We start from the raw sequence: 11079 nt of genomic DNA on the forward strand, positions 1-11079 counted from the left end.
TGTCATGATCTGCTTATTAGAGAAGTAACTACAAAGTTGGTGGTCTTTGTAGTTAACCTCCACGTGCCCTTTCTGTGTGTTTTTTTTTTTAGTCAGTCTCACTGCAGCCTCAGCTTCTAGGACTCAGGTGATCCTCCTGCCCCAGTTTCTCTCAAGTAACTGGGACTATAGGCATGCAACCCCATGCTCGGCTAATTGTTTGATTTTTTTTTTTTTTGTAGAGACGAGGTCTTGCTATGTTGCCCAGGCTGGTCCTGAATTCCTGGACTCAAACAATTCTCCCACCTTGGCCTCCCAAAGTGCTGGATGACAGGTGTGAGCCACCACACCTGGCCCCTTTCTACAGTTGCTTCTGGTGCTTTTACAACTTAAGGTGTCCCCATCCCCTCCCAAAACACACACGTATACACCTGAGGTACTTACCAATCTTTCTCCTTATCTTGACACTATGCCTCTGAACTTGGTCTCCAGCAAAACTTGGTCATCCTTTCTCGTAGCTGGCTGCCAAGGGGGACAGGTAACCTAACTTGCCCCAAGGTGTCCATGGGGCTTAGTAAGTCATCTCTAGGTTGTTCTGCCTTATGACTGGAGGTTGGAACTAGGCCTCACAGTCTAAGAGGTACATTGCTGAGAATGGAATTGTGGCACTTCTAGCTGTGGGGTAGGGGTGGCGTCTTGGAAAGAGGTTGGGAGGGGGCATTAAGGGAAGATACTGCTTCCTCTGTCCCCGGCATCCACCCGTGCCGCTGGCTCTACGCCTGGTTGATGGTGCGGATGAGACTCCAGGACGCCAGTGCTGAGAGGGTCCGTGGGCCCTGCTGAGTGAGTGCCCAGCCTTCCTGGCTCTGTTGAACGGCTCATCCAGTGAAGAGGATAACACCAGCCCTCCAGGACCTAATACAGAACAGCTGGAAAGACGGCATGAGTGGGCAGGTCCTTGAGACCCACATAGGCCCTTGTTGGGGGCGAGACCGTGAGACTTGTGAGTCAGCCTGACCACCTGCTCTTCTCTTTGCCCAGACATTCACAGCATGGTGCAACTCCCACCTCCGGAAGGCAGGGACGCAGATCGAGAACATTGAGGAGGACTTCCGTGATGGCCTGAAGCTCATGCTGCTGCTGGAGGTCATCTCAGGTGAGGGGACCCTCCCCGGGATGAGGGGCTGCCCACTGGGCCCTGCTGGTACATTGGTGTCTGCTCTGCCTGTGGGTGTAGCTGACTCTGGATCTCTTGGAACAAGCTGAGGGTGACATATGTGATTTCAGACCAGAATACCAGGTCTTTGTTCTGGTTCTGCCACTGACCATGTGGGTGTTGTGGATAAGTTGCTTTACTTTTCTGTCTCAGCATCTTCATTTCCAGAAAGAGGCTTTTTTTTTTTGGCCAAGGTTGCACTCTTTCACCCAGGCTAGTGCAGTGGCACAATCACGGATCACTGCAGCCTGGACCTCCTGGGCTCAGGTGATCCTCATGCCTCAGCCTCCCAAGTAGTTGGGAGAAAACAGAATGAACAGCACAGAAAGACCAGCCTGGTGGCTCATGCCTATAATCCCAGCACTTTGGGAAGCCAAAGCAGGTGAGACAAGGAGCTTGAGACTAGCCTGGGCAACATAGCAAGACTCTATGCACTACAGGTGCATGCCACCACACCCGGCTAATTTTAATTAATTAATTTTTGTAGAGATGAGCTCTCGCTATGTTGCCCAGGCTCAAGTGTCTGGAACTCTTAGGCTCAAGTGATCCTCCTGCCTCAGCCTCCCAAAGTGCTGGGATTGCAGGTGTGAGCCACTCACCTGGTCAGAAAGAGGGGTTTTGAAGATAGCCTCTGAGGTCACTTCTTCTCCAAAGTGTCAGGATTTGGAGGCTGAGAATGTAACCATAGAGACGGTCTCCAGACCTCAGCTCCACTGCTCCCTACCTACCTGTGTCCAGGTGACCCCAGGCCACACCCTCTGTTGTCCGGGTATTTGGAAGAACAGCGCCATTTGAACAGATGTCTCAGCTTGGTTGCCTTTCTTCCACTGTCTCTTAATGGGTGGTGGTCCCCAGAGCCTAGCCTTGGCTCATATATGGGGCCATCGTCGTCTGACCTGTAGCCTGGTGACAGTGAGCCCTAGACCTGGTGTCAGTCCCGACCTCTCTCTCGAGCCCCTCTCAAATGTTGAACCTCATTGGGCGTCTCCCCCAGATATCCCAAGGGTCCCCCCAGCACCTCCAGAGCTGTGCTGATACCTCCTGCCCCAGCAGAACTCTTTCCCTTCCATAGTCTTTTTCTCTACCTAACCTGTGGTCCAAACAGCTCTTCTGTTTTTCTTTCTTACTGTCATTTATGTTCTGTTCATTCTCATTTTTTTTTTTTAAGAGACATGTTCTCACTCTGTCTTTCAGGCTGGAGAGCAATGGTGCAGTCAGTACCACCATGCCTGGCTAATGTTTTTTAACTTTTTTTTATAGGCATGGAGTCTTGCTATGTTGCCCAGGTTGGTCTCAAGCTCCTGGTCTCACCTGCTTTGGCTTTCCAAAATGCCGGGATTAGAGGCATGAGCCACCGGGCTGGTCTTTCTGTTCTGTTCATTCTCTTTTCTTCTTCCTAGTGCTCCTTTTAACCCTACTGCTGTAGTGTCAGTGTGGCCTGTGACAGCTTTCACCTAGATGATACCCCAAAAACCTTGGCTGTCAGCTCCTCCCACAGTCCACCTCCTATGCTGTGGCCAGAGGGCTCGCCTGACCATCCAAATATGGTCTCACTCTTCCCTGCTTGCAGCAGCTCCGGTGCTCTCCAGGGCCGGGAGCTGGCAGGCCACATTCCTTAGCTTAGCTTGGGATCTTACATGAGCTGGCACCTGCTTTGTTTCAACTAACTATTCCCAAAAAGGTATCAGACCACGGGCCCTCTGCTGTGGGGGGGTGGGGACATGCACTCTGCTCCCTGTGTCTTCCCACATACTGCTTCCTTTTAAAAAAGTTTTCTACACTTTCCTTTCAGATAAAACCTGTATGTATGTGTGGTAAAATATACATAACAGTGGCATGATTATGGCTCACTTTAGCCTCTACTTCCTGGGCTCCAGCGATCCTTCCACTTCAGTCTCCTAAGTAGGTGGGACTACAGGCACACACTATCACGCCTGGCTAAGTATTTTATTTTTTGGAGGGATGGGGTCTTACTGTGTTGCCAAGGCTTGTCTCAAACTCCTGGGCTCAAGTGATCCTTCCACCTCGGCCCAAGTGCTGGGATTATAGGCGTGAGCCACCACACCTGGCCTGTAAATAGTTTTTGAGTTTCTGTTTTCATTTCTTTTGGGTATATACTGAAAATTAGAATTGCTGGATCACATGGTAATGCTCTGTTTATGGTTTTTTGTTTTGTTTTGTTTTTTTGAGTTGGAGTCTCACTTTGTCGCCTAGACTAGAGTGCAGTGGCCGCTGGGCTCCGGCGACCTGCTGGGCTCCGGCGATCCTTCCGCCTCAGCCTTCCAAGTAGCCGGAATTACAGGCATGTGCTACCACGCCCGGCTGATTTTTTGGTTTATTGTAGAGTTGAGGTCTTGCTGTCCAGGCGGGTCTCAAACCCGCGAGCTCAGGCAATCCACTCACCTCAGCCTCCCAAAGGCGCGGGATTACAGGCTGAGCCACCGAGCCCGGCTTAATTTTTTTTTAAAGTTTCAAACAAAGTTTATTAGAGAAGGAAGAGGGGAAAAGTTAGGTTACAATTCTAGCAGGACTTCTAAAATGTTAGGTCAGACCCAATGAGGGGTGTCTATGGTCCGGTGCCATGGGAAAGATGCAAAGAATTGCACAAGGCAACCTTCTTGGGTGGTCCCCTCTCACTGTGGGAGCTTTTCTGCCCTCTCAATAAATTCTGCTTTTTCAAAAAAAAAAAAAAAAAGCACAGAAATTAAATTGGAAAATAGAGTTTATTTAGAAAGTCAATGAGGGAGAGACAGAGGGAGGAGATTGGGACCAAAGCTAGGAAACCAATGGTGGCCATAGCTCAGAGAGCCACATAGCCAGACCAGAGCTTAGCAGAGCAATGGCCTTTTTTTTTAAATTGTAGAGATGAGGTCTTGCCAAGTTGCCCAGGCTGGTTTCCAACCCTTGGTTTCAGGCAATCCTCTTGCCTCCGCCTCCCAAAGTGCTGGGATTGCAGGTGTGAGCCACCTCGCCTAGATGGATAGTCATTTTTGTCACATTTGTTTCCTGCCCCACTCCCCACTGAGGGGCTATCCTGTCTCCTGGGTCCCGGGTGCTTAGAGCTATTCTGGGCGTGTAGTGGTGCTCCTGAAATGCCAGGATGATGGATGCTGAGCAGGGCTTTGACCCGGCTGGATGGGGGAGCCCTGTGCGCCTGTGCAGCGTGTGCCTCGCCAGGGGCTGGGGAGATCTGCTCATCTGCCTTTTCCTCTGTGAGTCCTTGGGATGAGGAGAAGGATCTCAAAGTGTGGTCCTGGGACCACCCACACCAGAGTCGGCAGGACTGTGTGCCGAAGTACAGATTCTCAGGCCACAAATCAGGAACTGAGTGGAATGGGGAGGGGGCTGGCCACCCACAGTCTAGCAAGTTCTCCAGGTGACTTGGTGCTGAGGAGTCTGAGAGACTAGCCTGAGCTGAGGAAGCCTCCGCACTGCCCCGGTTTAGCCTGGGCTCCTCCGCGGTGCTGTTGGAGAAGCCATTCCTGCCAGTGTGACCAGGCTCCCGCACAGGGGGACCTGCCTTCCCGGAGGGATCGTGGTGCTGCCTCCATCCGTCCAGTGGGAAGGGCCCCTGTGGCATCTCCCTTTAGCGGGACAGGGCAGGGTCCCTTTTGGGGCAGCAGCCAGAGCCTTGGGAAGGGCCCCATACGGAAATCCTTGATTTAGTTGAACAAACAGCAGTGCTTCCCCGGGACGGCCCAGTCCCATCCGTGGCAGGAAGTCAGCTCCCTTCCCGAAGCCAGTGGGCCACAGGGAGACAGGAGGCCATTTGGGGAAGCCCTGGCAGGGGTAGACCTGGCCAGCGTCAAGGCGGTGGTCCCAAGCCCTTTTGGCCCACTGGCACACAGGGAAGTCACGGGACTGGTCTGGAGATCATGGCAGGCAGGCAGCTTGCGTTTCAGGCTCTGGGATGGTGGCATTCAGTCTCCACGGTCCTTGGCAACATCTCTCCTCCCTCGGTCTGGCTGTATGTGTGCACTTGTTCGTTTATTCAAGTCATTTCAGGAGGTCCCTGGACGTCTGCTCTGGGATTAAAGTGCTCTTAATGGAGTATTGAGAGAACCAGCTCCTCTACCTGTTTTCCTGAAGCTTCGGGCCTCAAAATCTGATCAGCAGAAGCTCCCATGTGGAAGCTGGGGGGGTGGGGAAGTGGGGACCGGACAGGGTGGAGGGTTGATTGAGACCTGAGCCCTGGGTACTCACAGGAGGCAGGGGCCACTGTGGGCAACCCTGTTTAGACACCAGGAACTTGTTCACAGTGCTCCAGAGTGGCCACACACACCCCCTCCCCCCGCCAGGGCCTGGCAGTTGACTAGAAGGGGGTCAGGGCCTTTGCATGGGCTGTGCCTCTGCCTGGATTGCCATTCCCTGTGGTATTTACCAGGCTGACAAGACTCAGGCCTTCTGCACACTGCTCAATCTCTCCTCCTCCTCCTCCTCCTCTTTTGAGGAGCGTTGATCCCTGGTATTTGTTGTGTATATTTGTGTTTTCCTATTTAAGGTCTATCTCTCCTACTGGATGTAATTGCAAAAAGGCAAGAAAGTATTGTTTGCCCATAGTCCTAGCCCCCAGTCAAATCCCTGGCCTGTGGCAGGGGCTGGCTCAGTACTTTGGTGTCCAGTGGATGCCAGCAGGTTTAGATCCGAGAAGTAGAAGAAGGAAGAGGAAGAAAGAAGTAGACTGTCCCTCATTCTCTGCAGGGTGGCCTTGTCCAGCACCCAAGGGGTGTGGGCACACACACACACACACAATACATGCATGCCTGCACACATGCATGCACAATGCACACACGAACACGTGTACACACATACGTGCGCACATGAACACATGCACTCCCATGAACACACATGAGCGCACCTGGTCTAGCCGTGCCTAAGTGGGGGTCATGCGAGCACCTCTCCTGTCCTGGCCTCTCACCTCCCTTCTCTTCCTCTCCCTGACAGGTGAGCGCTTGGCCAAGCCCGAGAGGGGCAAGATGCGGGTGCACAAGATCTCCAATGTCAACAAGGCCCTGGACTTCATCGCCAGCAAGGGCGTCAAGCTGGTGTCCATTGGAGCCGAAGGTGGGTGAGGGCTCCTGCTCTGTGCCCTCTGGTTCTCTTGGCCTCTTGGCACTGACTCTGGGCCCACACATCCTTTGGGGGGCACTTAGAGGGGCTGTCCACACTGCCATCTGGGTGTGTGGATTCTTCCTGTGCTAGCAGCACTTTCTTCCCAGTCTCAGCTCCACCCCAGAGAAAGGGCTTACAGCCCCTTCCCATGCCCCACCCTCCTCCTGTGCCCTCACCCCTTACCTCCTCCATGCTCCCAACTCCCTTCCCGTGCCCCGGCCCCCTCCTATGTCTCCTCCCACTGTCTTCCGTTGCCCCTGCCCCCTACCTGTCCCTGCACCCCTTTTCCCGTGCCCACTGTCCCGCTTCCCCTGCTCGCACCCCTCAGCCAAATCCTTGCTCCTGGGGCTCCTGCTCCTCACCGTGCTCTGCTGCCTTGAGTGGAGAATTCTGTGGGCCCGGGAGGGTGTGTAGACACAGACTGGGTGAAGTCTCCCCAGGCCTGATGTCCAGAAGCTTCTTGAACCCTTGAAATAGTATTTCCCCCGGTGCGGCTTCTTGGCTCTTTTCCCTGCACTTAGAAAAGCTATCTTTAAAGTGTTTAAACCGTAAGCAGCATGTTCTCAGTGATGAGAAGGCAGCGCGGTGTCTTGTGCGAGATGCTGGCTCTGAAGGCTCTGAGGTGGATCCAGGTGGCCAGAGCCCTCTCACCAGGCCCTTCCATCCTGTGACCCACAGACTCAGCACGCGTTTGCCAGGCGCCTGCTGTGTGATGCCAGAGACCTAAAGATGGACCAGACACAGCCTCGTTCATTCGCCCAGGACTTGGACTCATTTATTCATTTGTCCAAGATACAACCATGGCTATGTGAATGGAGCGCTCACCTGTGGTCGGCAACGCACCAGAGCCCTTCCCACTGGGGAACTCACTGAATCCTCACAGCAGGAGATGTGTGGCGCCTAGTTGTCATCCTCATTTCACAATAAGAAAACAGTTGCCTAAAGAGATTATGATACTTGCTCAAGATTCTGTCCTCATTAAGTGATAAAGTCAGAACTAAAACTCAGATCTTCAAAACACGAGGAAAATGCCTCCAGAGGGTGACTTTTTCTTGGAGAGGGCAAGGGTCTGGCTGTTGGAAAATTCATAGGGGGTGGCCTTGTGTGGTGGCTCACATCTGTAATCCCAGCATTTTGGGAGGCAGAGGCGGGAGGATCACTTGAGGTCAGGCGTTTGAGACCAGCTGGGACAACATGACAAGACCCTGTAGAAAACCTTTTGAAAAGCCTCCTTTAAAATGAGATGTTCTTGACTTTCTCCCTGCTCTGGGGAGCCAGCATTTTTAGCTGAGGCTCCCTGGTTTGAAATAATCTACCCCCATATCAAGCTGAGCACTGAGACTGTGCTGGGGTGGCTGCTCTGCTGAGCCAAGAAATGAGAGGCGGCTACAGGCAGGATTTGCTTTTCTAATGAAATGAAGTATACTGCTGGAGATTATTTTTAAACAAAGGCAGTGGGACGGACCACCTGCTGTGGGCTCCTGGAGGTGGGCTGCCTGGGCTGCTGAAGGCTGTGGTTGAGGGGACCAGGTCCGGCAGGGGTGCTCCTCCCTCCAGCCCTCAGGGCTTGGAAGGGTTATCAAGTGGTGCAAGGTCTACACCTGGTCAACCCTGAAGGGCAGGCCCAGGCCCAGAAGGGAGACCCATGGGCAGACCTGTTCTAGATAACTTTCAGGGCCTTGGAGGATGGAGCTGTTGCTCCCAGAAGGCAGTGAGTTCACCCCCTGTGCTTGAAGGTGTTCAGTGGAGGCTGGAGGCAAGGATCGCACATCAGGGTGGGTTCAGAGAATCCTTTCGATTTCCCCTGCGGTATTTGGATCTAGAATGCCTTGATCTCATGGAGTTGATACCTAGCGTGGTTGAGTGGTTGAGATTTAACCAGGAAAGACAGGGTCTCTCTTGCCTAGCTCACTGCAGCCTCAAACTCTTGGGTTCAAGCAATCCTCCCTCCTCAGTCTCCCGAATAGCTGGGACTATAGGCATATGCCCACCATGCCTAGTTAATTTTTTAATTTTTTTGTAGAGAGGGGGACTTCCTATGTAGCCCAGGCTGGTCTCGATCTCCTAGGCTCTAGTAATCCTCCTGCCTCGGCCTTCCAGAGTGCTGGGATTATAGGCGTGAGCCACCATGCCCATCTTATCCAAGAAAGGTCTTTGGGTAGGTTTGGGTGCTTGAGGGTTTGGGTGCTGTGAGCCTTGGGGTGGTCTCAGTGACTCAGAGTCAGCCCTCTGGATGGGAGGGGGCAGTGGGAGCTGTAGCCCAGGTGTTGGTCCAGGAGGTGCTGGGGTTCCAGCTACCATCACATGGAATTTCTTCTGCAGTACCGTTCATTCTGGTCTCTGAATAATGGAAAGATGGGGTCGTCCCTGGAAAGGGGAGAAGGAGAAACAAGCTTTGAGTCTTCAGAGGGTGTGGTGGCCTTGTGGGCATCTGTAGACCAGGAGCAGCAGGCACATGCCACCACACCTTCCCACACCTGGACAGTTAATTTGTCACCGTGTTTTCCATGGAACCCAGTTGTGGCCGTGGGACCCACCCCTCTTTGGGCCCAGGTTCCAAGCAGTCCCTGGCATAAGGCTGCCTGTGGCTGGGGCATCCCTGCCACTTACATGGAGAGGCCTGGGGTGAAGACCTGTCCTTCTGGGGAAGGAGTAGGGAGTTCTCTGGGGGGGGGTCCCGCTCTGAGGTTGGGGTTGGAGTTGGGTGGGGGCTGGGTGGTACGAGAACCAGTCAAACACACTGCTCCCTCTGGCCATGATTTCTGGAGTCAAACCACCTGCTTGGCATGAATGAGAATTCACCTAGCAAAAACCCTGGAGCATCCTGGAGGAGGAGGAAAGGACTCGGGAGGCAATAACCCCAAAAGAAGCCACATCTCCCTGAGAGCTAGCAGTGCTCCCAGGAGGTGGATCTGCGGGCACTGAGCAGGCAAGGCATTTGGCTTTTGCAGAGAGGGGCAGAGAGGGAAGGCTAAGCAGTGGGGTATCCACAGAGCTTTCTGTAGGCTTACAAAAATCTCCCCTTGTAGGCGGGGTGCGGTGGCTGGAATCCCAGCACTTTGGGAGGCCAAGGCACGAGGATTGCTTGAGCCCAAGAATTTAAGACCAGCTTGGGCAACATAGTGAGACCTCGTCTGTACAAAATACCAAAAAAGAAAAAAAAAATCATCCGGGTGTGGTGGCATGCACCTGTAGTACCAGCTACTTGGCAGGCTGACGTGGGAGGATCACCAGAGTCCACAAGGTTGAGGCTGTGGTGAACTGTGAGGTGACAGAGCGAGACCCTGGCTCAAAAAAAAAAAACCTCCCTTTGAAGCACTGTTGGTGGTATTTCGTTCCTGTGTTTCCCCCTTTCCGTGTTACAGAGATCTTTCTAGTCATCACACGCCCATGATATCACTGTTGGCAACTACGTTAATCGTAGCTTCTCTCCAGTCCAGACCTGGGCTCTGCCCTGGAAGAGGCTCAGCGTTGTGTGTGCTCAGGGGCAACAACTTCCAGAGATCTGCGCTACTTCTACTTGTTCTGTTGCTTGTGGCTAGTGTCTGTCAGTGCTTGTTCATTCATTCATTCAACAAATGCTGATGGAGGAATTCTCAGTACTGGGCACTACTCTGGGCTTTAAGCAGTGATCCAAAACAGAAAGTCCTCTTCCCCTCAAACCTCACACCCTAGAAGGGGAAGAGAGACTACATACACGTATTTGTGTCAGGTGGAGAAAACTGAAGCAGAACTCACTTGGGCAGTAAGGAGGGTGTCTGTGAGAAAAGGCTGGGTGAGTGGAGGCTGATGAAGGCCAGGGGCAAGCCTCATGGGTCCTGGGGAGGGGAGACTGGAGACCCAGCCACCAGACCATGAGGGCCTCATGGCCATAGGTTGGGATGTGAATGAGGTGGGAGGTCACAGAGGCTCTTCCAGAGGCCGCCGGGGCTGGGGTGTCCTTACTCTGAGTACCTGGTCCGCTCACACGGTTTCCACCTCAGGGCCAGGATGGCTAACCTCAAGACAGGCCTGTTTCTGCAAGAGCTTCACTCTGCATTCAGGGATAGATTCCTAGAGATAGGATTCTACTGTCAGAACGTTGAACAGCCTTAGAATGCTTGCTCCTTGTTGCCAAATTACTTCTCAGCAGGTTAAAAAACAAAAAAACAAAAAAAATTTTCACTTCTAGCTGCAGCATGATGGCCTTGGTGGCATCAAGGTGTGTGCTTGGTTTCTAACTTTACTGATCTGACAGCCAGGGAAGAGTTCTCATTTCTTTGATTACAAGTGAGATTGAACATTCTTCTGAATTGGTTGTTTGCATTTCTTATTTAGTGACGTGATTGTTCATGTCTTGCCCATTAAACTATATGTAACAGACATTAAACTATTAGAAGTCACAGAAGAAAGTGCATTTTTAAAGTATCCAAACTTCGTGGGCTAGTTCTTCATCCTTTCCCCCCACACCACATGCTCTTGTCTGGGTCGTGTGTTAAGGAAGGCAGTCATACACTGCCACAGTTCTCGGCTCCTTTCTGATCCAAGCCCTGGATATGGAACTGTGCCTCCCTGGTGTCCGGGACCCTGGGAGGGACGTCTCAACTTTCTGTATGCAAAAAGAGTTGCACCTATCCTGGCTCCAATGTGGGACACTATTTGTCCTTGGCTCAACACCCCAGGTGGACTCCAGGTTACCTATCCTAGTGGTAGCTGTGACCATATTCACTCTATACCCTGCACCTCGCTGGTCATAGAGCAATCCACTCTTTTTTTTTTTTTTTTTTTTTTTG

General features: G+C 52.5%; 1 protein-coding gene across 3 annotated transcripts in view; it reads left to right on the forward strand.

The window, feature by feature from the left end:
- Positions 1-1018: 1018 nt before the first annotated feature.
- LOC103252684 (alpha-actinin-1) overlaps positions 1019-11079 on the forward strand; it is a 48517-nt gene continuing 38456 nt past the window's right edge. For 2 of the 3 annotated variants that reach the window (XM_021709229.1, XM_008051276.2), the window contains exons 1-2: positions 1027-1135; positions 6140-6259. In XM_021709229.1, coding sequence (XP_021564904.1) covers positions 1111-1135; positions 6140-6259 — 145 coding nt within the window. In that variant the 5' untranslated portion in view covers positions 1027-1110. Of the gene's footprint in view, positions 1136-6139; positions 6260-11079 lie in introns of all 3 variants that reach the window. The other variant, XM_021709228.1, reaches the window with a different exon arrangement.

This window comes from Carlito syrichta, unplaced genomic scaffold (genome assembly GCF_000164805.1).
Source record: "Carlito syrichta isolate Samal-C Ts95f unplaced genomic scaffold, Tarsius_syrichta-2.0.1 Scaffold169268, whole genome shotgun sequence".
In the NCBI taxonomy this organism is placed as follows: Eukaryota; Metazoa; Chordata; class Mammalia; order Primates; family Tarsiidae; genus Carlito; species Carlito syrichta.